The sequence below is a fragment of the Talpa occidentalis genome, unplaced genomic scaffold (genome assembly GCF_014898055.3).
Source record: "Talpa occidentalis isolate TD23 unplaced genomic scaffold, MPIMG_talOcc4v2.1 talOcc4.12, whole genome shotgun sequence".
Classification (NCBI taxonomy): Eukaryota; Metazoa; Chordata; class Mammalia; order Eulipotyphla; family Talpidae; genus Talpa; species Talpa occidentalis.
This window is the reverse complement of record NW_023601212.1, coordinates 7,249,215-7,275,388: the sequence shown is the minus strand read 5'-3', so window position 1 is coordinate 7,275,388 and position 26,174 is coordinate 7,249,215. Positions and strand designations below refer to the sequence as shown.

The 26,174-nt window shown below is 57.9% G+C and overlaps 2 protein-coding genes across 2 annotated transcripts; one reads left to right on the top strand and one right to left on the bottom strand.

The window, feature by feature from the left end:
- Window positions 1–625: 625 nt before the first annotated feature.
- On the top strand, window positions 626–2,955 carry TIMM13 (translocase of inner mitochondrial membrane 13). The gene is made up of 3 exons (XM_037505016.2): window positions 626–801; window positions 882–950; window positions 1,074–2,955. The coding sequence occupies exons 1-3, from the start codon at window positions 682–684 to the stop codon at window positions 1,170–1,172; spliced, it is 288 nt and encodes a 95-aa protein (XP_037360913.1). The 5' UTR covers window positions 626–681; the 3' UTR covers window positions 1,173–2,955.
- On the bottom strand, window positions 1,664–25,802 carry TMPRSS9 (transmembrane serine protease 9). The gene is made up of 18 exons (XM_037505018.2): window positions 25,646–25,802; window positions 21,578–21,705; window positions 21,289–21,356; window positions 21,004–21,185; window positions 20,284–20,325; window positions 17,909–18,022; window positions 16,317–16,488; window positions 13,802–14,076; window positions 11,267–11,403; window positions 10,175–10,493; window positions 8,451–8,622; window positions 7,591–7,862; window positions 6,915–7,051; window positions 5,929–6,313; window positions 3,616–3,790; window positions 2,689–2,954; window positions 2,420–2,556; window positions 1,664–1,990 (listed from the first exon to the last, which is right to left on the bottom strand). Exons 1-18 carry the CDS (start codon window positions 25,785–25,787, stop codon window positions 1,829–1,831), a joined length of 3,285 nt encoding a protein of 1,094 aa, XP_037360915.1. The 5' UTR covers window positions 25,788–25,802; the 3' UTR covers window positions 1,664–1,828.
- Window positions 25,803–26,174: the final 372 nt, after the last annotated feature.

The window sequence follows — 26,174 nt, the reverse complement described above, 5'->3', positions numbered from 1 at the left end:
GTAGAAAGGATTCTTTTGTTTAAGCCCCGTCACGTGACTCCCCGGAGCGCAGGCCGGCCCCGCCCCCGGGCGCTGCACGGGCCGGCGGGAGCCCGCGGGGCGCTGTCGCCTTCCCCGGGCCCGGCCGCGCCCGCTCGCACCCGCGTCTTCGTGTGGAGGAGCCCGGTTTCCACCCTCGCGGCGGCTGTGCTTGTGCGGCGCATCCCGAGGGCGCGGGGGTCCCCGGGGCCGGCGGCGAGCTGCACGCCGGGCGCGTCCCCGGGGTTTGTCATGTGCATTTTATGACTGGAAACTTTTGTACACGCTCCAATAAACGTTTTGGTTTTGAGTCCTGCCTGCCTTGCTCTGCCCGACGGCCCCAGCCCGCTCCTGGGGGGCCGGCCTCGGCCCCGCGGCGCCCGCTCCCCCGTGTCTGGGTCGGGTTCCCGGTCATGCGGCGACACCCGAGCGCGGGGAGACGGCCCTGCTCGCACCGCCCCGCACCCCCTCCCGGCGACGGCCGCGGAGCCGGCCCGCTTCCGGGGCGCATGCGCACAGGGCCCGCGGCCTCGCGGGAGTTGTAGTCCGCGCGCGCCCCGCCCACGGCCGCCCGCCTACATCTCCCGTGGTGCCCCGGGCGCCCGGCTTCCGGCCGGTACGGCTCGGCGCGTGCGGCCTCGGTCCGGTTGACTTTGCGGAGCCATGGAGGGCGGCTTTGGCTCGGATTTCGGGGGCTCCGGGGGCGGCAAGCTGGACCCGGGGCTCATCATGGAGCAGGTGAAGGTGCAGATCGCCGTGGCCAATGCGCAGGAGCTGCTGCAGGTGCGGGCCGGGGGCGGGGCGGGGGCCGCGGGCGGGGGCCGCCGGGCGGGCTGGCGGCTCAGCGCCCGCTCGTCCCGCAGAGGATGACGGACAAGTGCTTCCGGAAGTGCATCGGGAAGCCGGGCGGCGCGCTGGACAATTCGGAGCAGGTGAGACCCGCCGGGGCGACGGAGTCGCGGGGCGTCGCGCCGGGCTCCCTCGCGCGTGCGCGCCTCGCCGACCGGGCTGGGGGCGCCGGCCGGCTCACCCCTGGCCTGCGCCCCCGCCTGCAGAAGTGCATCGCCATGTGCATGGACCGCTACATGGACGCCTGGAACACCGTGTCCCGCGCCTACAACTCCAGGCTGCAGCGGGAGCGAGCCAACATGTGACCGCGGGAGCGCCTCCAGCAGTTGCCCCCACCCCACACCCCCGTTTCATCTCCATAAATGTCTGTTGTGAGGCGAGGACCAGCGTGTGCCCTTGGTGTGCCCTACTGCTGGGACAGTTGTGATTCAGCCGGCCGCCCAAACCTGCCAGCCAGCGTAGCTTGGGTCTTGGGAGGCCCTGGAACTTTCAAAAGTGCTAGCTGCCTGGCAGGACCTCCCCTGGTGTGCCCAGGTCAACCTCGGACCCTGGGTATTGAATGGGTGAGGGACGGGGGACTGTGCTCATACCCCACCAGGGCTGTGAAGTCCTGGGGCAAATAAATTATGGAGGACAGGTGGGCAGCGGAACCCTGCGTGTCTTCCCTGCAGGGGGTATCTGGGAAGAGGTGTCCTTTGAATCTGGGTTCATCTGACTGAGCCTCTTCCGCCCCTCATCCTCTGCCCAGCTCTGGACCCCTGGCGTAGGTGGTCCTCTCTCTGACATGGAGGTACAGAGCCAGCGTGTGAGGAACCAGGGGCTGTGTTTATTGCAACAAAATATTCAGTAAACCATTTGCAGCCCCATGTCCCACCCGCCACCTGAACTCCCCCTCTGGGACTGGCCGCGGCTCCTGCTGCCTTTGCATCTCTGGTCCTGAGTCTGGGCGGCCACGTGGTGGTCATTCCTGGATGTTCTGCCCAATCCAGCCCCGCACAGCAGCCACCCGGGTATAGACACCAGGGAAATGAGGCCGGCCGCAGCCATAACCCCAGCTGGTGACCCCGGTTAGCACCCACCGGCCAGAAGGCTCCCTACAGGCCAGGGGCCCCCCGGCATCACCCTGAGAGGAGAGAGGAAAGGCTCTTAGAGTAGGCCAGCGACTCCCCCACAGCAGTCTGGGACCAGGGAGTGTTGCCCGGGGTTCCCCCGGCTGGCAGACATGGACGCCAGCCAGCGGGCCCCTGACCAAAGAGGGCTCGCTGCAGCCACTGCTTGCTGTGTCGTATCCCCTCGAGAGGCCAGAAGAGACTGCACTGGGGGAAACCCAGGGTGGGTGCCCAATAAATGGTTATCTGTACAGTGAATTTCCCTCCAAGGCTTAAACGGTGAGCTGCTTGATTCACCTGGAGAAGCTGGCACCGAGGACAGGGCCCAGCTGAGGGCTTTGGAGCAGGGAACCTCGCCCTCCCAGGGTGGCCTGATCAAACCCATTTCATTTGCCAAGTGCGCCTCCAGACCCCGGCCTTGGAAGGGCAGGGTAGGGTCTCACCGAGCAGCTGTCCACGCCGCCGAGCGGGAAGCCTGCACACAGCATGCGGCTGCTGATCTGCACCGGGTAGAAGCGACGGCAGGTCTGCTCGCTGAGGAGGCGCACGGCGGCCTTCTGCAGCTGCCGCGCCATTGAGCCTGCGGAGGAGACGGGCAAGCTGAGATGTGTGCCCTGCAGAACCCCCTGGATGATCTCCCCACCTCTCCTGGAGGCCCTTCCTCATGCCCCTGGGTCCCCACCCCAGGGTGCCCCGGCCCTGCTGCACCTACCTCCCTCTCTCACTGAGCCCCAGCCTGTGATGACGCAGCGTGTGCCATCGGGGGGCCGAGGTACCGGTTCTGGCAGGCAGATGGGCCGCACCAGGCTGCTGCGGCGCACCGGCCCTGCCAGCTCTAGCAGCGCCACATCGTAGTCCAGCGTGTAGAGGTTGTAGAAGGGGTGCTTGTAGATGCCCGCCACGCGCTCCAGCTGCCCGTCTGTGCCGCTTAGGAACGGCGTGCCCAGGAAAGCCACCCACTGCTTGGGGTCCCCATAGCTGTGAGACGTGTGGGGACAGGCTTCGGCCTGGATCCCCGCACTACCCACCCTACCCGCCCCCCAGGGGCTCCCCTGGGCCCCACAAGGCAGGGGCTTCACACGTGCCCCCAGGGGCAGATGGACCTGGACCCGGTGCTTGGCCTCTCTGGCCTGGGTTGCTCTTCTGTAAGAGAAGCTGAGCCCTCCCTCCCAGGCAGAGGGTGGCAGCACTAATGCATGTGCGCCTAATATTAAGATCCTGGGGGCCTTGAGAGGCCCTGCCCTGCCTGCCCTTTGACCTTGACGCCTCCAGGCACCTAGTGTACACTCAGGACAGTCTTGGATGTCAGAGCCCCTTGCCTCTTCCACCTGCTGAGCATCCAGCCAGGAGAGGGCCTGGCCCTGGGGGAGGGGCAGCACTCCCTACTGGACGGCCTTTAGGACTGGTGCCAGTTCCTATGGGGGTGGACCGAGGCGGGAGGGACCCCAGTTACCCAGACGCTTCAATGTTGCCTGCAGGCTAGGCCTGGGAGAGGCTAGATCCTGGGGTTGGTGGGGTCTGCCAGGCTGACCTCAGTCCCCAGTGCTGTGTGGTCAGGTTCAGGAGAGGGGCCGCAGGTGGGTCCCCATGACCCACATCCACCGGCAGGGAGACGGCATTTGGGATGGGTGGGACTCACACGTCGAAGCAGTGCGCCGCAGACAGCAGCCACCTCTCGGCCACCAGCACGGCCCCGCAGCGATGCTCCCGGCGTCGCAGCCACAGGCTCACCTGCCACGGCCACTCCCCTTGGCCCGCAGCACTGCCGCCCACGATCCTGGTCAGCCCTGCCGCAGCTGGTGCCAGGCCGCAGTCTGAGGGGGAAGCCCGGCTTCACGTCAGCAGGAGGACGGGACAGGCCTCCACGCAGCCCAGCCAGCCTGTGCCCTTGCAAGCCCTGCTGGGAATGCCCGGTGGGAGGAGCTCAGGTGGGGTGGGGAAGCTGGGACTAGTGGCTGGGCCACAACATGAGCTTCTGGGCTTTCCTCAGGTAACATCTGAAGTACATTTAGGTTTGTTCTCTAGAACCTCTGTGGGTCAGTCTCACCAGCTCCTGCTCTCCTTCGGGGTGCCTTCTCTGGAGCTCTTTAGATCCCTGTCACACCCAGGGTCCTTTCTGTGATACCTCCTCTGGGCTGTGATTCCCCAAACCCCACCCCTACCTTCCACGAGCCCCCTCAGGACAGCTGTAGAAGAGCAGCCCTGTGGTGATGGACCACCGTTGCCACCCCTGGGGGCACTTGGGTACCCACTGATCATTTCCACAGACCCAGCTGCCTTCCTGCCCCTTCAGTTTTGGGGAAGCCCCGCTAGTCCAAGGCTGGAGGGAACCAAGGGGCTCAGCTCCTCACCTGCCAGGTGCTAACCAGCCTCCCCACCCACCTTCCTTCTCCTCCAAAAGACCCTGCGTGCATGGCGCAAGCACTTTCCCTGCACTGGCCCCTGCTCACTTGGTCTTTCCACCCCCAGAGACTAAGCTGGGGTGGCGCTGCGGGGGAGGAGCTCCCTGAGACCAGCCCAGCAAGCGCCTCCCACGCGAGCCGCAGCCCCCGGCCTCTGCCCCGGGCGCGGGGGTGGCACCTGCTGGCTGATTTCTCGGCTCGAGTCCTGTGGACTTGGCTGCATTTGATGGGATGTCACCTTTGACCTACAAATACAGCTATTTAACCCCGTTCTGATTCAGATTTAAGAAAGATGAATGTTTCATACTCGAGTGGAAAGGTCTGAAAGGCACCGCTTCGGCGGCGGCTCTGGCGCGAGCGAGCGGGGGTCGCTGACGGCGTTTCCGTCACTGACGCGCGGGCCGGGCGGGCTGGCTGTGCCATCCTGGGTGCGTCGTTCCCCGATGTTCCCAAGACGACCACATGCCCCGCGCTCACCTCTTAGACCGTGTCCCTGTCCTTGCAGCGACACGGGGCCGCCCTGCCGAATTGTTCTTGCTCTGCCCCTGCCCCGAACCCGGGCCCTCGGCTCCCGTCATGGGGCCCGAGGGACCCAGCGCCCCTGCGCCCCAGCTTTCCCTGCTGCGACTTCTCCTGGCTGTGGCGCTGTGTGACTGTTTTAAGTGTCTGGCCCCTGCTGCGCCCTGGCGCTCAGAGGGCGGCCTGGAGGAGGCCTTTGTGAAGGGCCTGCCCGGCCACCCCGCCCGCCCCGGGGAGTCTTCACCGCCCAGGTCTGCGGGATGCGGCTCTGCCCCGCAGGCACCCCTGGCTGTCAGGACAGAATCGGGGCTGTCCCTGTTCCCCACATTCATAAGTCGAAATCCTAAGCCCAGACCCTGGGGCACGACTGAGGAGGCTTTCAAGAGGTAATTAAGCTAAACGAGCCCAGCGGGGTGAACTCCAGTCCAGCGTGGCCGCCGTCCTCATGGGGGGCACGCGGACAGCGCAGGGAGACGGCGGCCCCGCGCACCCAGGAGAGGCCTCAGGAGACAACCCTGCCTGCACCCGGGCCTCTGTAGGGCCAGGTCAGAAAGTATCGGGCTTTTCTGCCCTCCCGCCGTCAGGATGGATGCTGGACCCCGCGGTCCTGAGCGCAGGCCTGAGGCGGCCCCTGGGGTGGGGGGTGGGCGAGCGGCGGTGGGTGCGCCTGGGCGGAGAGACCGGGCTTCTGAGGGCGGCGGCACGGGGGCGCCAGCAGAGCAGGAGCAGAGAGAGGCAGCGCGCACCAGAGAAGGCTGGCGAGCCCAGAAAGGGTGAAGACTCGCTCCCGGCCCCCCGCGCCCCTGCCTGCCGCGCCCAGTAAAATCCCAATAAAAGCCTGAAAAGGCCCCGAGGGCTCCGGGGCTCTCCTCCTCCCCCTCTGCTCGGGTCCTAGAGAACCTGCCCCGCGTCCTCCTGCCGGTACAGCCTCCAACCCCCAGTCCCCGGAGCCGGGGAGAACTGTCTGGTGCCTGCGCCGCCGGTGGCTGGGATGACCCAGGCGCAGCCACCCACGCGGGCCACCCTGGTACCTGGCAGCCGGGCGCCCGCGGGGGTCTCTGGGGCGTGGGGCAGTGGCGTCTGTCGCCGGGTGGCGGTGCTCGAGGCCGTGGCTGTCCCGTTGGCAGGCCGGCTGGTGGCCGTGCTGGTGAGCCGCGGGGCGGGTCTGCGGGTGGTGAGCCCCGCCGGGGTCCGGGGGCTACGGCTGGCGGCGGTGGGCAGGCTCGTGGGGGAGGGGGGCGGTGTGGGCAGGGGCCGGGGCGACATGGCGTCCAGGATCCAGCCCTTCATCCTGGTGATCCTGGCGTACACGCCGGGTTTTCTGGCCTGAGCACAGCCGACGCCCCAGCTCACGATCCCCGCCAGGTAAAACACGCCGGGCGTCTCCTCGCAGGCCAGGGGCCCCCCCGAGTCACCCTGCAAAGAGGAAAGGGCGCTGGCGGGCCATCCTTGAGCCCGTGCCCGCGGGCACTGCCCCCTCACACCAGCACTCGCGGGAGACGCGCCAGGGACGTGGCTTCAGGCCACACCTAGACGCGTGGCCGGCGTGACCCGCCCGGTTCCCTGCGGACCTCGCGGCTCTTGCTTTCGTTCTGCACATGTTTAAAACATGCAGAAAAGCTGAAGGACAGCACCTCCACGGACATTCCCCCCACCTAGGACTAAGCGTTAAGCGACCGACGCTGGCGTCTCCTGCACGTCCCCGCAGCCTCGGCAGCCGCGCGCCGCCTTCCTTCAGCCACCGGGACGGGGCCACGAGGCCCAGGCCGTGGGGCAAGGCTGGATTTTCTGGGCACAGAGAGGACAGTCTCCCCACCCCGCACAGACCCTGGGCATGGAGACCGCGGCAGCCCTCCCGGCAGTGGGGGGCGGGGGGGGGCGCCCGTCCCTGCTTTTGAGCCCGGACAGGCCTGTGACCCTCGCCCGGAGTCTGGGGCACGAACACTCTTCCACTGCTCTTGCTACAGGTTAAGCACGAGCGGAGCAGGGGCAGCAGGGGAGGGCGGTGGCACCTCACCTGGCAGGAGTCCACTCTGCCCTCCAGGAAGCCGGCACACAGCATCCTGTCAGTGAGGGAGAAGTTGTACAGGGAGCTGCAGGCCTTCTGGTCGATGATGCCCACGGACGCTCTCTGCAGAACGTCAGGCTTGGTGGCTGCCAGGAAACATTGCTTAGAGGGTGCTCACGGCGCGACCCAGTCCAGCTCTGACCCACCCCTGGGGGGAACCCCCCCCACTGGCCAAGAAACTGAAGCTTGGGACTGGGGAGAAGGCAGTGCCTCCCGGAGTCAGACTGGGGTCAGGAACCCCTCACTGCAGGCTCCCCAGCACCTCGGGTGGCTGCAGGGAGGTCTGCAAGGAAGCATGAACTCTTAGGGGGTTCTGAGGGTGTACCACGAGGGTCTTCAAAGTTTATATAAAGGGCCAGTAGCCTCTGTGGGCAGCACTGGGGCCTGCGTTGGCAGCAGGAAGGCAGCCACCCACCCGCGCACGGTCTGTGAAGCCACGGCCTGGCCGTGTGCCAGCACCACCTCGTTCACAAGGAGCAGCTGCCCTGGAGCTCGGGACAGAGCCTTCCACCCCTGGAGGGGAGGGGAGCTGAGCAGTTGGCAGATGACGGGAGCAGAGACAAGGGGTCCCTTTGCAGGGGGTCCCTGTGGGGCCTGCATACCCCTGCCCCGGCCCAGAGCTCACCGTTTCCCTCCTGCGTGTTACCCCATCCCGAGATCATGCACTTCCGGCCCACGGGGAACTTCTGGATGGCCAGGGGGAGGCAGACTGGCTGGACGTGCTTGTTGAAGACCAGGGGCCCCGCCAGCTCCAGCACGGCCACGTCAAAGTCCAGAATGGCTGGGTTGTACTGGGGGTGCAGCAGCACTCTCTTGATCCCCATCTTCACCGGACTCCCCCCGATGCCCGAGAGGGATGCTGTGCCCAGGTGGGCCCGCACCTGCTCCACCTTTGTGCTGCCAACAAGGGGGCGCTCAGACACCCGCCAGCACCCCCTCCCCTGGGAGTCAGGCACCGCTGCTGGGGCTTGGGTCATTTTTCAGACCCTCAGTTCTGGGGAGGGGCATGAAAAGGGGCCACAAAGCTGCTCCCCCACATGGGCCCTAGGCTGGGAGGGTTGTTGGCAAGGCAGGGAGGACCTTTGCCCTTTGGGGGCAGCGTGAGAAGCCCCTGGAGCTCTATGGCTATTAAAGTCAATGCTGCTGGCTCAGGAGTGAAGGGAAGTCCTGCCCCTCAACCCCCATTTGTCCCCCTCTATCCTCCAAAGTCCAGCTCCACACCCTTCTCCCAGAAGCTGACACCAGGTCCAGGCCCTGAAGACCTGAAGACGACACCCCAGGCCCCCTACTCTCCCTCCTGCTCCTCCTTTCTTGTTTAAATTGAGCATCCAGACACCTGGGCCTGAGCCTCTGAGGAGGGGCTGCCTCTGCCGGCCACACCACACACCTGGGCAGCAGGAGGTTCCTGAATGTTGGGGGTTTGATGGGGCTGCTGGCGACACTGGGGGAGCTGAGCACCCCCCGCCGGAGCTGAAGAGGTCTTACTGGTTGAAGCAGTGTGCTGCAGACAGCAGCCAGCGGTCGCCCACCACGGTGGCTCCACAGAAGTGTCGGGAACCTTCCTTCAGGCTGACCTGCCAGGGCACATCCCCAGAGGCGGCTCCAAGCCCTCCTACAATCCTGGGGGGCTTCTCCATGGCCGGTCTGGCCCCGCATTCTGGGAGGGGACAGGAGAGGAAGGCAGCTGAGCCTTGGGGCACCAGAGTGCGGCCTCCTGCTCCAGCTGGGCCGGGGCACCATCATCCTCACTATACAATGAAGAAATGGAGTTCGGGGTGTCCTAAGGCCTCCTAACTAAGGATGTAGTACAGCAGGTGGGGGATAAAAGAGAGAAGACAAGGGTCTCCCTGGTGGCGCAGCGGGTTGAGCGCAGCGCTGTGAAGCTGTCCGCAGCCTCTGCAGCGTGGGTTCAATCCCGGCCGGCCAGGGAGACTCCCACATGGTGCGGCAGACCTCTCCTCTCGTGCCTGCTGCTCCCCTCAGCAGTGTATTTCAGTCAGTCTGCCTGTTCTGCTCCCCACTCTGTCTCTGGTGAGTCCTCTCACCCTCCCGCGCATCTGGCCTGTACCCCGGTTCTTGTATACATGAATAAATAAAAAAATCTTAAAAAAAAAGGGGAGAAGACAAAAGTATAGTGTCCGGACCCCCTCAGCCCCAACCTGCTCTCTTAGTTTGGGCTGATATTTGTTCGCTTAATATACTTGTAGACGGATTTCCAAGAAAACATGGACAAGCTGTAGCACTAAGAATCAGGATGATGGGATTATAAATAGATCTTTAAAAAATGTAAGGAACTCTCAATTTTTCTCGTTTCTAGAAATTTAGAAAAGGCCTGACGGGAAACTAACTTCTACCTCTAGCTTGCCCTTGGAAGATCCCTGGGGATCTGTTCTTTTTTCCATCTGTAGCAGAAGGCCTAAGGGAAAAAATCCCAAAGCTAGTACAACCAGATTTACAGACGCTAGACTGTGCCAGGGAGGCCGCAGCAAGGACTGCACGCAGAATCACAGTCCCGGGCCCCGAGTTATGGTCCCTTCTGAACTGTGGCTGACAAAGCTGCTCAAGCAGACTCAGAGTTATTCTGTCTTTGCAAGAAGCAGTACACTTGCACCATCCACAAAAGGATCAGAGAACTTGACATAAGAGCTAGCATCCTAGAAGTCTTAGAAGAAAAATAGGAGTAAATCTTTGTGACCTTGTAGACCAGGAAAACTCAAGAGAAGCAACTAAAAAAACTTAGAAGCAGAGAGATAATTCTGAATGTTTGTCACCACCATTGAAAAGGAAATAAAAGTAAAAAGCCAGATAAGAAGATTTTCCTCTTCAATTGGGAGAGCTTGGAGCAAGCAAGTATGTCTAGGAAAATTTTGGAGGACAGATTAATATGAAAATGTACTCCTAAATGCTTTATGTGGGTGGCAGGTCTGGAAGAACACTCATTTGTGATAATTCAAAATTAGTCTCTCTCCCACCCTGCACCTACAACCATCATCACTAGCTGCTTCTTGTGCCTTCAGGATAGACTACATACAACCTCTGGGTCTCACTGACTTTGCCATGCTGCACATCTGCCTTAACCTTTGCTCATGACAGACATCACTAATCAATCACCTGTCTCTTTCCTAAGGATTGCTTCAGAAAGTCAGTACCAGCTGATCTGAACCTGCAAGGAGTGGACACCTACTTCTGCCTGTCTCCCCCCAAAATACCTTGTGGCTTAGAAGTGGTAACTGAGTCAAGAGGTGCAGTGCTGGGGGCCAGTGTGGGTTTGGTGGGGGTGTCGACCACCCCGCTTTCACGGCTGGTGGGCCAAGTATTGCTTGAAGTGGTGGGGGCAGGAGCCACAGTGGGAGCCAGAGGCTTGCTTGCCATGGTGATTGCCTCCAGGATCCAGTCACGTAGCCTGGTCACTCGGGCATAGACCCCCGGACGCCAGGCTTCTGCACAACCAATTCCCCAGCTCACAATGCCAGCCAAGAAGAACCTTCCGGAGGGCTCCTCACAGACCAGGGGGCCTCCAGAGTCACCCTAGGAGACAAAGGCACATCCTCAGGAGGGGTTGGGCCCCCTAGCCACAGCCAGTCCAAAACCCAGAACTACAAGATCAAGGAAGAAGCCCTGGATAGGGACTCCTGAGACCTCTTTCCCATGAGCTGACAGATCAAATGTAAGTTAATAATTCATATATCAGAACCTCAGTCCCGTCTTCCGTAAAAATAAAATAGGACGTTTGGACTATACCGTCTCTAAGGTCTCTTGCGTTTCCACCACTGGCAGTTTTAAAATCCAACCCAAATAATCAACATCCTCCCCCCTCCTTATCCCAGTAGATCTTTAATAATGTCACCACTTGCTTAGGTTGACAGTATGACTGCTGGGCTGGAGCCTCCACACAGCACACAGGCAGCCGCAGCGTTTTCCGAATGCCTGGGCCGCCCTCATGCATCCCGTCTCCCACGTCCAGCTCACCTTGACTGACACATTGAAACACAAGCGCTCTCTTGTCTCCCAACATTTTCTCTGGGTTCTGGTTTGACGTGGTGACCTGAGTACACTCCACCTTTCCCCACCCACCAGACTTTAGCAATAAGAGTCAGGGTAAAAACTAAGAAAAAGGGAAGCCAGTCGCTGTTAAAACCCAAGCCGGGAAGTCTTGGTGGTCAAGCAGAGAACGAGAGGACTCCCCTTCCAGGGAGAGTGGCCCCGCAGACAGGAATGTATGGCCCTTTCCTGCTGGCCATGGGTGGGGTGTTGTCTGGGGCCTCTTGGCTTGTCCTTGGGCCTGCGGTGCCTCAGCTCACCTGGCAGGAATCCACCTTCCCGTGCAGGTAGCCGGCACACACCATCCTGTCCGTGAGCGAGTGGCCATATAGGCTGGCGCACAGGGCCTGGTCCAGCAGCTCCACGGTGGCTTTCTGCAGCATCTCCGGCTTGACCACTGTCCAGGATAGGGAGAGGCAGGTGTGGTGAGCATTCCAGGGCCCAGGGCAGCTGCCCTGAGCCAGGAGGCTGCAGAACAACCCCTCTTTGAGCCTCAGTTTCCCCGACAAAAGTAGCCCCATGTTAGAAAGCAGCAAAGCGTGAATGTCCACTGATAACCTCCCTCGCCCAGACAGCTGGGAAGCATCAGCGTAACACCCCAAGATTGGTTCCTCCCTCCCAGGACAGGGAAGCACCCTAAATCTCCATGGACAAAGGATTAAGAGGATCCCGCATAGACAGATCATGGGTGTCTTGCGCAGTCACGAGAAAAGGACGGGATGCAGCCATTTTCAACAAAATGGAGGGAATTTTAAAAAATCATGTGGCAGAACAAGTCAGAACGACAAACACTGGACATTCATGCAACATACAATACGACAGCATAAAGCACTTTCAAAAAGTGGTGGACTCCAGGGCCTCCCCATTGGCGCAGGGGTTGAGCGCTGGGCTGCGAAGCTGCCCGCAGCCTCTGCAGTGCTGGTTCGATCCCCGGCCACTGGGCGAGGGTCCCACATGGCGCGCAGACCTCTCCTGCCACCCGCTGCTCCCCTCAGCAGTGTGCTTTGGTCCTTCTGCCTGCTCTTCTCCCCGCTCTGGTTCTGGTGAATTCTCTCACCCTCCCGCGCTTCTGACTGTACCCAGTGCTTGTATAAATAAATAAATAAATCTTTAAAAAAAAGTGGTGGAGGGCCTCCCCTGTGGCGCAGCGGTTGAGCGCTGGGTTGCGAAGCTGCCGAAGCCTCTGCGACGCCGGTTCGATCCCCGGCTGCTCCCCGGTCACCGGAGGAGGGTCCCACATGGCGCGCAGACCTCTCCTGCCGCCTGCTGCTCCCCTCAGCAGTGTACTTCGGTCCTTCTGCCTGCTCTGCTCCCTGCTCTGGCTCTGGTGAATCCTCTCACCCTCCCGCACTTCTGACTGTACCCAGTGCTTGTATAAACAAAAAACAAACAAACAAATAAATAAATAAATAAAAACATGCCTCTATTAAAAAAAAAAAAAAAGTGGTGGACTCCAGCTGGACATCAACAGACATCCTCAGGCCTCTGAGGCTGAAGGGGAGCGGGGAGAGGGGCGAGGAGGCCCAAGGCAGGGGGATTGGAGGTAACACTTTTCTTTTTGATGCCCTAAAATAAACACTGAGGTCCCTGTGAGCCTCTGGTCACAACATTTTTGTTGATTTATCAATATCAATTGTTTTTTGTGTGTTTCTGTTTAAAGGGAAATACATTTTTTTAAAATTTCATTTATTTTTGTGTAGAGAACTGGGGTGTAGGCCAGAGATGTGGACGGGTGAGAGGATTCACCAGAGACAGAGTGGGGAGCAGAACAGGCAGACTGACTGAAATCCACTGCTGAGGGGAGCAGCGGGCGAGGCAGAGGTCTGCTGCGCCATGTGGGTAGCTCCCTGGCCGGGGATCAAACTCAGGCTGTAGGGGTGACAGCGCTGAGACTAACCCCTAGGCCACCAGGGAGGCCCTACAGGGAAGTCTTTATCTAGGGAAACTGCACGAAGGGTCTGGGGAAAGAGAAAGTGGCCAGCTGACCACAGATCCCAGGCACCAGCAGGGGAGGGGCGAGCACGGGGGAGGGGGACTGTGCCGACGGGTCTTGGTGCTAGTGGTGGTGGGATCGCTATGGGGACTGCACCTGAGAGGAGAACCCAATTACTGCCCCAAAATGGACAGCGATGTAAGAATATGAAAGGAACAAAATCCCCTTAACCTAACCCTAACCCTAAAAACAACAGGCCCCACCTTATTTAATATCCATCCCTGACTAAGACCGTGGAGCTCACGGCCAGCAGCACCTTAACTGCTGTTTTCTTTTCTTTTCTAAAAAAGATTTATTTATACAAGAACTGGGGTACAGAGGCGCAGGAGGGTGAGAGGATCCACCAGCGACAGGGCGGGGAGCAGAACAGGCAGACTGAGATACACCACTGAGGGGAGCAGCGGGCGAGGCAGGAGAGGTCTGCCGCGCCATGTGGGTATCTCCCTGGCCAGCGGGGAACCGAGCCGGCACTGCAGAGGCTGCGGACAGCTTCACAGCGCGGCGCTCAACCCGCTGGCCACCGGGGAGGCCCAACTGCTGTTTTCTTGTAACGCATGATTTCCTGGGCCTGGGGACACGGGCCAGTACTTCAGCTCGGGGGTCACGCCTCACAGCCAAATCTCCCGCAAAAATGCAAAACAAAGAAACACAAAGGAGCGGCGCACAGGCCCGAGCTGGGCACGGCTTTGCCTCTGGCCCGGGGCGGGCGGCGGCCCTCGGGCCCTGCTCTGGGCGCAGGTGGCTGAGGGGCGCGCGGCCTCCGCCGGGGGGACTCGGGGCCGCGGGGCGCGGGGGCACTCACGGAAGTCCTCCTTGAGGTAGCCCCAGCCCGAGATGAGGCACTTGCGCCCGGCGGGGAAGACGTGCGAGGCGGCGGGCAGGCACACGGGCTGCACGCGCCGGCCGAAGGGCAGCGGGGTGCGCAGCTGCAGCAGCGCCACGTCGAAGTCCGCGGTGTCCGCGTTGTAGGCGGGGTGCGGGATGATGCGCGCCACGCGCGCCCGCACGGTGCCCGCCTCGCCGCCGCTCAGGCGCGTGGTGCCCGCGTAGGCCACCCACTCGGCGGGGGCTGGGAACCTGCGGGGGGCGGGGCGGGGCGGGTGAGGCGGGAACACCAAGGGGCGCCCCCACGTCCAGGCGTCCGCACTCACAGTGCAACGGTGTCAAAAATCAAAACGATGCCTCCACCCCCAAAATGCGCACAATCATCAACATTTTGGGCAAACGCGGGCTCTGCGGGACCAGGGCGAGGCGGGGGCAGGAAGCGAACGGGGGGGGGGGGGGGGGGGGGGGCAACAGCGACGGATGTGAAAAACCTTTTCATGCCAGGTCGTGGAGACAGGTGGGGAATGCAAACCATCCGTGGTGAACAGATCGCCTCTTACTGGCTCACGCAGAGCACCCCAGCCCCGCCGGCTCTGCCAGGGGCTGGGGAGGGGGTCGGGCCGGATGAGACACTGTGCAGGGTGGACACACACTGGGCACGGCCTGCCCACTGCCGCAGTGGCTGGACTTAGCTTGTTAGCTGAGACCTTAAGCCCTGTGCCACCAGCGAGGCCCATTTTTGTTTTTTGATTGCATGTGTATCATGCATTGTTTTGCATTCATTTTTATGTTTTTATATGGCATGAAAATATTATGTGTGAGATGACTGTTTTTGGTGGTGACTTGCATTACCCCCCAAACGCACCCCCGTGTGACTGGACACCACGAGCCATTGTTGCAGATGTTCTGGGGTGTGATAGTGATGGTATGGGAGTGGGAGATTCTTTTTTTATGTAGATGCCTGCAGGAGACCTACAGGGGATGCTTTGTGGTGTTTGCTACTTAATTTCAAATGGTTTGGCAAAGTAATAATACAACCTATGTGTGCAGAGGTGCAGTATAGATGCCCATGTATGAAGACCAGAGAGAGGAAGGAATACAGCAAGGTATGAACACTTGTTGCAATCAGAGAGAAGAACGCAGTATTCACTGCACTATTTTTCATCTTAATATTAAATATCCCCATATTTACTATTAATATTGAATTAATATTTTAAACATAATATTTTCATATTTAATAAAATATTGGGAGAAATAAAACTTAAAATTATAACAACAACTCTTATTGCCCTAGTTAGTCATTGTTTATGGGCTCTCTGTCCCCCGGGCTGTCACTTTTGGGGCAGGGAAGTGGTCTCCCTGGAGATGACATGTTTCCTGCTGCCTCGACTTTTCGCCCAGGTCTCTTAGAGGGAAATGATTAAATAGCAATGCCTGGCACAGACAGAGGGTTCTAGAACCTTTCCCCCACCTTTTGGCCAGCTCCATTCCAGGCGGTCATTGTGTTAGTTAAAGATTCTGGCCACCCCCAACCACTGCAAAAAACCCTGATTCAGGGATGAGCTAAGAACTTGAACAGATTTCTCCAAAGAGGATATAAGCACAGGAAAAGACATTCAAGCCACCAAGAAAATACAAATGAAAACCACAGTGAGATCCTGCTTGGCACCCACCAAGCTGGCTAGAATCAAAAGCCAGCCAGTAACAAGTGTTGGCGAGGCTGTGGAGAAACAGAGCCCACATACGCTGCTGGTGGGAATAGGAACGAGCGCAGCAGCTGGCAGACAGTCCTGTGGCTCCTCTAAAAGTTTAATCATAGAAGTACCGTGTGATTGAGCAATTCCGCTTCTGGGCTTAGACACAAGGACATTGAAAAGAGGCACTCAGACAGATACTTGAATGTCCATGATCACAGCAGCCAGAAGGCAGGAACAACCAAGGGTCGGTGGAAGGATGAACACACAGGCAAGACGTGGCCCATCCACACACTGGAATATTCTTCAGCCTAAACAGGTTACAACGGGGATGGACCTGGAGGACGTGACTTTCAGGGAAACAAGCCAGACACAGGCCGTACACCGTGTGAGCCACCACAGGAGGCCCCGAGGAGTCACCTCCAGAGAGACAGGAGGGAGGTGGTGGCAGGGGCGGGGCGGGGAGGGGGTGTTAATGTGTGACAGGGACAGGTTTCTGTTTGGGAAGATAAGAAAGTTCTGGAGAGGGAGGGTGGGGATGCTTGCAGAACAGTGTGAGTGTGCTGAATGCCACTGAATGTTCACGGTTGGAAGGATAAATTTATATAATACGTACTTTGCCACAATCTTTAAAAAGGAAATGAGAAAAAGAATGTGTTCAGATTGAACCACAAGCAAAAAGAAAGAAAAGAAAAGAAAAAAACAAGTTCCAAGGGGCTCTGTGGACGCCACAGAGGAGAGGGAGGTGGGCGGCGGTGAGGCCGGGGCAGCCCCCGAGCCTGCGGGGCCGTGGCTCACTCATTGAAGCAGTGGGCGGCAGAGACCAGCCACCTCTTGCCCACGATGGCGGCCCCACAGAAGTGCTCATCGTTCTCCCGGAGGCTGACTTGCCAAGGGAACTCCCCCGGAGACGCCTCCACGCCGCCCACGATCCTGCTGGCTGTCCTCCAGCCAGGCTGCAGGCCACAGTCTGAAAGACAGAGATCACCGCCAGGCCCCCAGGAAGGCAGGGCCTCGGCCTGCGCTCCCTGCTGCCCGGCATGTCTGCAAGCACCAGGCACTTGGCCACGCATTGAAGGGCTGCCCAGCCGCCCCCGCTGTTTGAGTTCTGCACTTCTCAGGCCAGGTCCCGGCCAGCTCCTGGCAAGAAACCTCTAAGACCTTGGAATAAAACATCCATGTTTTCATCCACGCCTTTTGTGTCTCCCCCAAAGGTGCAGAAGTCCTCACCCCCAGTTCTCTGTGAATGAGCTTATTTGGAAATAGCGTCTTTGCGGATGATCAGATTAAGAGCTTATTTGCGGATGATCAGATTAAGACGAGGCCATGAGGGTGCGCCCTAAGTCCAAGGAGTGCCGTCCTTACAAAAAAGGGAAACTTGGACACAGACGTGCACAGAGAGAAAATCGCGAGAACATGCAGGCAGCGGCCAGGCTGATGCTTTTACGAGCCAAAGGGGAGCCAGGATTGCCAGTGACCCCAGAAGCGCAGAACAGATTCGCCCCCAGAGCCTCAGAAAGAACCCGTCCTGCCATATCCCCCCGATCTTGGACTTTCTGCCTCTGGGCTTGCGAGAGGATAGACTTCTGCTGGGTCAGCTGCCCCGTCTGAGGGGCAGGAAACTCATATACCAGGATGAGCCACAGAGCTGTGACCAGCCCCCGTGGGCGCCCTGGACCCGAGGCTTGGGTGCATTTCCCTGGCTGGAAATAGTCTGTATGTGTTGACTCCTTTTATGTCCTTCAGGAAAGTTTGATAATTATATGGAATTAACTTTACAGGTCATATACACATGACACCCATTCGTTGTAGACCCAGTGTGGGATTTTCCCTTATTTGCCTAACTTGTTATGACTTGGTTAAAGCGCAACAATAGCTTTCTATGTCTTGCTTTTTATCTTATCCTGACTTTACTGTTTAACTGTCTATTTTTTCTAAGAGCTTCTTAGCTGATTTGTGGATTCATGTTAGGTCAACTGCAAATAGAATTTTCTTCCCAATACTCAAGCTTCTCTTCTTGCTGTATTGCCTAGGGTAGCATTGCTGGGAAAATGTGGACTCCCCTTCTAGCATTTTAACTGTGAGATTCCCCTGCGCAGATTTGGTGGTTCCCACTGTGTGGGGAACAGAGCGCCAGGTGCTGGCATTTGGGATACCCACAGTGTGGCCAGCATCTCTCTTTCCAGCCTGATCCTCTCCTCTGCTCACTCATAGGTGCTCGACTCCACGCCCCCAGTGCAACTGGTCATGTTTCTCCCCATATTAAGGGAGCCCCTCCCTTTTCTGTGCAGTCCTAGGAGTGCCATGCGTGACTGCCAATTCTGGGGCGGCCTGAGAGCAGAGCACCCTGAGAGGGGATGTGGCCCACGGCGGGCCAGACAGGGACTGACCACAGTGGGCCTCATCAGAGCCGTCAGCGCAGTCCACTCTGTCGTCACACTCCGGGTTCACCTTGGTCACACACTGGCTGTCTTGGCAGAAGAAGGCGTTCTCCGGACAGTGACCTGAGGACAGAGAGAACTGAATCGGGACCCCACACCCACAGGGAGACCCCCCCTCTCCTTTCAGAGCCCCCAGAGTGTAGAAACAGCTAGGGTCGGTCTGCTCCCTTATCTCTATTTATTTATTTACGCATACAAGATCTGGGGTACAGGCCAGAGATGCAGGGTGTGAGAGGATTCACCAGAGACAGAGTGGGGAGCAGAACAGGCAGGTCAACTGAAACACACTGCTGAGGGGAGCAGCGGGGAGACAGGAGAGGTCTGCTGCACCATGTGGGTAGCTCCCTGGCAGGGGATTGAACTCATGCTGCAGAGGCTGCGGATTGCTTCATAGCGCGGTGCTTAAACCCTTGCGCCACCAGGGAGGCCCTCTCTGACTATTTCTGAGATTATTTTTCTCTGAGTTAGTGCAGAGACTTCTGTGAGAGTGTCTGTGAGTACTGAGGCCAGCCCCCTGCCGTGTGTGTGTGTGAACATCATGTAAATGTGTCACTGGACAGCAGGAATGCGGGGCTACTGTTGCAGACGAGTCCATCGCTCTCACGCAGCACATGGCCGCACCTCCAGATTTCTAGCATCCACATTTAAAAACAGTAAAAAAACACTGGTGTGATTGCATTTTTTAAAGTGTGAAAAAATCCACATAAATAAAAATCACCATTTTTTAAAAGATTTATTTATTTATACATACAAGAACTGGGGTGTAGACCAAAGGTGTGCAGGTGAGAGGTTTCACCAGAGACAGAATGGGGAGCAGAACAGTCAGATTGACCAAAGTACACTGCTGAGGGGAGCAGCGGGGAGACAGGAGAGGTCTGCAGCACCATGTGGGTCAGCTCCCTGGCCGGGGATCGAACTCGTGCTGCAGTGGCTGGCAATAGCTTGATAGACTTTAACCCCTGTGCCACCAGGGAGGCCCTAAAATTTACCATTTTCAGGTGCACAGTTCAGTGGCAGTAAGCACTCACACTGCTGTGTGGTCATCCCCGTGCTCCAGCTCCAGAACTTTCTCATCTTCCCCAACTGAAACTCTGCCCCCATTAAACACTAACTCCCTCCCTTCCCTCAGCCCCTGGCACCACCATCTACTCCTGATTCTATGATGTGACTCCTCTAGGGACCTCTTGAGAGTGGGTCACATAGCGTTTGTCCCTGTGTCTGGCTTGTTTCACTGAGCATCATGTCCGCCAGGACAAACCTCCAGGATTATCTACATTTTCGCACGAGTAAGAGAGCCCTTCCCCTTTAAGACTGAAGAATAGTCCATAGTCTGGATGGGCCACATTTTGTTTATCCAGAAATTCATTTGTAATAATATCTTTTTATTTAACCAAGAGACCTAAAATATTTTTATTTAACGTGCTGTCAATATAAAAAATGACCGGTGGGCGATCTTACGTTCTTTCCTCGTACCATGTCCTGTCTTCCGTGCAGGGTGAACAGTGTCAGCTGAGCTCACATCCCAGGGGTGCATTGATGCTCAAAGTCACAGGTGTGGGGGGACCCACCACCCAGTTTCCCTGGGGTGGAACTTGCAGTGCTAAAACCTGGACAGTCCTGGGCAGGCCAAGGCCCGTGACCAGCCTCCACACCCATATTAACTGTGTTTTTCATTTCCTGATGACTTGCCATCTGGGGTCTCGCTGACCCCAAAGGGATGACTCCCCCAGGGTGCCAGTTCCCACAGATGGTGAAAATCTCACCAGGAATGCACCTGTTTGTTTGTTTTTTTAAGATTGATTTATTTATACAAGAACTGGGGTAGAGGTCAGAGGCACGGGAGGGTGAGAGGATTCACCAGAGACAGGGCAGGTTGCAGAACAGGCAGATAACCAAAGACACTGCTGAGGGGAGCAGCAGGAGAGACAGGATAGGTCTGCCACACCATGTGGGTTTCTCCCTGGTCTGCTGGGAATTGAACCCGCGCTGCAGAGGCTGCGGACAGCTTCTTAGCGTGGCGCTCAACCCGCTGCGCCACCAGGGAGGCCCAGGAATGCACCTTTCAAACACACACTGGGTAACCAGAGCCCACCCCACTCCCTTCAGTCTTGGGGCTACTATCCCCCGCCACATCTCTATCACCCTAGGGCCAGGTGGGTGTCAAGCAACTAGGGAGCCCCTTCCACCCCAGAGCCCTCTGGAATCACTCACACCCGCCAGTCCTGGGCCTGCTCCCTCCCTGCCTGTTCCGCCCTGACACATCAAGCCCCGGGGAGAAGCTGGCCACGAGGGGGGCGGGGTGCTCGGGACAGAGCAAACCATACCTGATTTTGAGTCTCTCTCTGTCCACTGCCCCTGCCGGCTGCCTGGGAGGAAACGGAGAGACACACCCCATTGGAGGCGCAGAAAGGGCTTTGAAACTCTGCGTTTCCAAGCGGCGCCCCCACAGAAAGTCTGGCTCCGGTCAGCAGGGTCACCCCAAGTGGAATTCTGCTCCTTGGCCACATGTCAAGTGTCCGATGGCCACCTGGGGCTGGCGGCCACCTTGCTGGAAGGTGCAGAGAAGACGCGTTTCCACCACCCCAGGAGGCGCGTCAGGGCCCGAGTCCCGTCACTGAGCCGCGGGCGGCGTGGGCACCGGGGCTGGCTTGGGGGCGAGACGCTGATGTGGGGTCTGACCACAGTCTGGCCTCAGATCCCAACGCCGCACCTCAGAAGCCGTGAGCTTAGCGTCTCCTCATGTCTGCACGAGGGGTCGGCGGGTCACGGGCTCAGGCCCAACCGGCCACCACTCGCTCTGCGGTCCACACGAGCAGGTCTGAGCAGTGGCCACAGACCCAAAGGGCTGCGGGGAGGACAGTGTCCACAGCCCGGCCCTCACAGTGGGGGGCCTGGACCCCCGAGTTCTGCGCTGAGGGGGCTGCATAAGAAGGGGTGACACTGAGAAGTTAAGGTTGGATGCCACTTGAGTGCACCCGACTCCCCTCCCACGTCACGGCCCTCCGTCTCCTCCCCAGGCCCCTCAGTCTCTGTCACCCGCTCACCTTGGAGCTCCGCAGACAGGATGGTGCCGTAGGCGGCCAGAGCCAGGCCGCGCCCCTGCAGCCGAGCGCGGAGCCCCTCCTGCAACAGCCTCTCCTCCTCCTCCAGGCCCAGCCTCGGGCCCCAGGGCTCGGGAAACACAAAGTGCAGCCGGAAGTGCACCAGGACACTGGCGTTCCCGGCCCTGCGGTGGGGGAGAAACTTTGCAGAGGGAGGGCTCCTCTCTGCTGGAATCTTCTTGTGGTGTCTGCCAAGGTTCCTTCATCCCGAAGACGCCCCCAACTCACCTGTAGCTTAGCACCGTGCAGCTCACGCAGCTGGCCTCCAACTCTGTCTTCCAAAAGCTGCTTAAAAACTGCAAAGGAAGCCACACCAGCCAGTGCTGAGGCGCAGCAAGGATGGACCCGTCCCCACAGCCCGTTAGTCCCTCCGGCTCAGGCCTGCCAGGCAGACCCTGCTCCCATCTGCTCTGCACAGGGCATGGGGGCTCCTTTGGGTCAAAGCCATTGGCGGCCCACTTGGTCCCTTTTGCTCCTAGGAGCTCCCTTCCCACCCCCCAACGCAGGCCACGCTCACCAGCATTTCCAGGGCAGGCGTCAGCGTGCGGTGATACTCCGAGGCCTCCTGCTGCAAGCTGTGGGCGTAGCGGATCCCCTGTAGCTCAGCCGTGTGCTCCACGTCCACGCCCCGGGCAGACAAGGAGGCTGCAGATGAGACCAGGGCCTGGTGAGAGAGCCGGCCTGGGGCGCGGGCTCAACGCGCCAGGGACCCGGTCACGCTGACATGCAGGTGAGTGGGCTGACTCCCAGGGGTGAACAGTGCCTCCATTTGATTTGCACACCTCCTGGTCACCCACCCCAAGGCCCCTTTTCCGAGGGCAGGACCAGCCACCGCTCATCCTCATCTCACCTGGAGCGTGTGGCCCCAAAATGGTTGACGTGGCCTCAGGAGACCACTCCTCCACTTTGGTGAGCAACAGCTCCACCTCCTCCCTGGAAAGTGGGCACCAAATATGGCAGGAGGGGTGATGGCCGTCAGGAGCAGCAGGCCCCGGGACCATGCCCTCCACGAAAACCTACGTGTGTTTTTTTTTTGTTTTTTTTTTCTGTGGGACCCTCACCAGTGGCCGAGGATCGAACTGGCGCTGCAGAGGCTGCGGGCAGCCTCGCAACCCAGCGCTCAACTGCTGCGCCACCAGGGGAGGCCCCCTATTTTTTTTTTTTTCAAGATTTATTTATTTATACAAGAACCGGGCTACGGGCCAGATGCACGGGAGGGTGAGAGGATTCACCAGAGACAGAGCAGGGAACAGAATAGGCAGATTGATGAAACACACTGCTGAGGGGAGCAGCAGGTGAGCCAAGGGAGGTCTGCTGCGCCATGTGGGATTCTCGCCAGCTGGGATCGAACCTGCGCTGCAGAGGCTGCGGACAGCTTCACAGTGCAGCGCCCCCTGCCTGTGCCACCAGGGAGGCCCAAAAACCTACGTTTCTAGCTGTTAAGTGTATTTTGGGAATGAAACAGGCCCGCACACTAGCAAAAAATGATCATAATTGCAGGAGTAGCAGCTGCGTCAAGTGTGAAAGTCTCGTCCCAATCACAAATGTAAATGAGTATTTATCTACATAAAAACTTAAAAACTCATTAATTCAGTAGCTAGAAAAAAATTTCTGAATCAATTCCAACAATGGTTCGCTTCCCCATTCAAGAAACTAAAATTTTTTAAATGAGCCCCCACTGTGCAGACCAAATTGTTTATTACCTGAACCTCAATAGAACCTTTACGTTCCCCTTGAAATAATCAATGACTCTCTGGAAGCTGGAGAACAGCAGAGCCCGGGGGGTCTCCTTCAGCCTCCTGCAGCAATCTCAAGCTGTCTGGGGAGGGGATACCTTTAAATTTTAATTGAAAACTATTTTATTTTTATTTTATTTGTTTTTTAAAGATTTTATTTATTTATGCATACAAGAGCTGGGTGCAAGCCAAAGATGCGGGGTGTGAGAGGACTCACTAGAGACAGAGTGGGGAGCAGAACAGGCAGACTGACTGAAATACTGCTGAGGGGAGCAGCAGGTGAGGCAAGAGAGGTCTGCTGCGCCATGTGGGTTTCTCCCTGGCCGGCCGAGAATCAAACCGGCACTGCAGACGGTGTGGACAGCTACACAGCGCTGTGCTCAATTCGCTGTGCCACTGGGGAGGCCCTGTTAAGTGCTTCTTAACGCCTTTCTTGGTTTCAGGCATCCTGCCAGTAATCATATTTATCTGTTGTCTCCAAATTGCATCCTTGCTTCCAAAATGCAGATGTGAAACTCTGCCCCCGCCTGCCCCTAGCTCGAGGACACACATGTGCGCACGTGCTCACACACATGCACACACAGACACACAAGGCACTTACACACGGGCACAGAGAGATATGTGTGCATGCATGTATGCATGTACTTTGCACACGTGTGTATACTACACACATTCGCACACAGGCACAGGTTCATACACCTGTACCCAGGCACACACAGGAATGAACACACATGCACACACAGAGCCTGAATTTTCCTGCACTTGATGCCCATGGCCACTAGGAGGCGTCCGTCAGACATGCTGGGCTGTGGGATGCACTGATGTTCCACAAATACTTGTGTTTAATTTAATTAACAGGGCCCACATAAAAAGTCATTTTGCCACATGAAAGCACTTCCCCACATCTTGGACACCCCAAATAGAACTGTAGGAAACTTATCACCTCAGAATAAACCCTGCTCCAGGGCAACACTGCCCAAGCAGAGCTTGGGGATGCAGGGGATAGAATGTTCTAGATCTGTGCTGGGTACAGCAGCCAACAGCTACCCATGAAGCATGGCTATTGGGAACAGAGGACTTGAATTTTAATGTGATTTAATTTAATTTAATTTTTTAATTCCAAATAGCCACTGGGATGGAGAGTACCTTCCTGCCCTTGGACAGCGCTGGGCAGGGCAAACCTGGACACACCCTAATAGGGGAGGCGGGCAGGTAGGGCTGGCTCAGTGTCCTTGGGAGCTGGTCGCTGCGCTCGACAGTTGGAGGACAGATGGTGGGAGGAGAAAGGCAAATTCCAAATGATATAGAGAGTCCTCGATCACACAGGGTCCTTGCAAAACAGGACTGTGGTTTGGGCCTCCCCTGGTGGCGCAGGAGGTTGAGCGCTGGGCTGCAAAGCTGCCCGCAGCCTCTGCAGCACAGGTTTGATCCCGGCCGGCCGCAGAGATGCCCACATGGCACGGCAGACCTCTCCTGTCTCGCCCGCTGCTCCCCTCAGCAGTGTATTTCAGTCCGTCTGCCTGTTCTATTCCCCGCTCTGGCTCTGGTGAATCCTCTCACCCTCCCGCACCTCTGGCCTGTACCCTGGCTCTTGTATAAATAAATCAATCTTTTTTTTTTGTTTTATAATATTTTCTCTCTCTTTTTTAAAAAGATTTATCTATTTATTTATACAAGCACTGGGTACAGTCAGAAGCACGGGAGGGTGAGAGAATTCACCAGAGCCAGAAGGGAGAGCAGAGCAGGCAGACTGACAAAGTACACTGCTGAGGGGAGAGCGGCGGCAGGAGAGGTCTGCGCGCCATGTGGGACCCTCACCCTGTGGCTGGGGATCGAACCGGCGCCGCAGAGGCTGCGGGCAGCTTCGCAACCCAGCGCTCAACCGCTGCGCCACCGGGGAGGCCCTAAATAAGTCAATCTTAAAAAAAAAAAAAACAAGACTGTGGTTTACGGAGACACAGCAGCGTCACACACACCGTGGAGACACCCAGAGGGCATCGCCGCAGAGATGTCTGGGAAAGAGCGACGTGGGCTGCGGCCATCTGTGATGGCTGGTTTCACACTTTAAAAAAAGGGCAACTGTCTGAATAGATATGATTTATCCATGTGGTTCAAAATCAAAACCACCAAAGTGAAGATGGTGAAAGCCTCTTTCCCACGCCTGTTACTTGACCGTGCATTGGCCTGCCCTGGAGGCCACCAACTGACTAAGTTCTGAAATGTCCTGGAAAAGAATTTATGCACACAGTCAAGTGTGTTTTCCCTCTTCCCTCTCTTGCACCTCCTCTAGTCTCCGTAGATCATTCTATAGAGATATAAAAAGTGCTTCCTTTGCTTATTTTTATAACTGTAACCCCACATTGTATAGATGTGTCATCATTTTGTATAATGTATCTTAAATAATATAAATACATGCTGGAAGCAAATATGGAAGTGAGCCATTGTTGACTGTGGGTGTAGGGAAAGCAATGGTGTTCATTTTAGTACTTTTCAATTTTTCAAGATTAAAAAAAAGCCCATTTCAATGTTCCTAGAAGTCTCAATTTACCCCCGCCAAGAAAACGGCCTTAGAGAAGCCCTTCAGGTCTCAGAGAAGCCCTGTGTACTCTGAAACATGCAGAACCTCGATGGCAGGATCGCAACAGCTGTGCCTCCACCACCACCCACGGGAACAAAGTGGGGCCCCGCCGGGCACCTGGTCTTCTCGACTTGTCTGTGCAGATCCCTGAAGGGCCAGGCCAGCTTCAACCCCACACTGGGACACTCAGCCCTGTGGCTCTGGACCGTCCCTAGGACCCCACTGAGCCCCTTCTGAGTCTCTGTGCAAGTCCCCTGTGCAAGCCACTTACCCACAAGGAGCCCGAGGGTGGTGATGACCATGGCAGCAGCCACCAGAGCAGAGAGGGCCGCTCGGGAGCACACGGCGTCCTGCGTGGAGGCTTCCTTTGCTGCGCTGGGCACGAGCTGTAAGTCACCAACAGAGGGCGCCATGGCTCCAGCCTCAGGACAGCCCCTAGATGCCAGCAAAGCAGGGGCAGGAAGCCAGGTCAGAGGTGGAGGGCAGATGTCTTCTCCTAAACAAGGGTCTTATTTGTACAGGTGTGACAGCCATCAACAGCCCCCTAATGCAGTCACTAAGAGTGGATTCGGATGATTACTGCTGGGCTGGCGCCCGTAGCCTCCCTGCGGTCAGTGGCATCTGCTAGAAAGGATGCGTATGTGTTTCCTGTGGCTGTTGTGACAGTTTACTGCAACCTAAGGTCTTGAAGGAGCACAGATTTATTATCTCACAGTTCTGGAGGTCAGAGTCTAAAATGGAGAACCATGTTCTTTCTAGAAGCTCCAGAAGGACCATCTCCTGCCTTTTCCAGCCCTTCT

Coding starts and splice junctions, on each gene's coding strand:
- TIMM13 (XM_037505016.2), top strand. CDS start 682: ATGGAGGGCGGCTTTGGCTCGGATTTCGGGGGCTCCGGGGGCGGCAAG. Junction 802..881: donor ATGCGCAGGAGCTGCTGCAG/GTGCGGGCCGGG, acceptor CTCGTCCCGCAG/AGGATGACGGACAAGTGCTT. Junction 951..1,073: donor CGCTGGACAATTCGGAGCAG/GTGAGACCCGCC, acceptor CCCCGCCTGCAG/AAGTGCATCGCCATGTGCAT.
- TMPRSS9 (XM_037505018.2), bottom strand. CDS start 25,787: ATGGCGCCCTCTGTTGGTGACTTACAGCTCGTGCCCAGCGCAGCAAAG. Junction 16,489..17,908: donor CTCTGATGAGGCCCACTGTG/GTCAGTCCCTGT, acceptor TCTGTCTTTCAG/ACTGTGGCCTGCAGCCTGGC. Junction 10,494..11,266: donor GGAAGGTGGATTCCTGCCAG/GTGAGCTGAGGC, acceptor TTTGTCTCCTAG/GGTGACTCTGGAGGCCCCCT.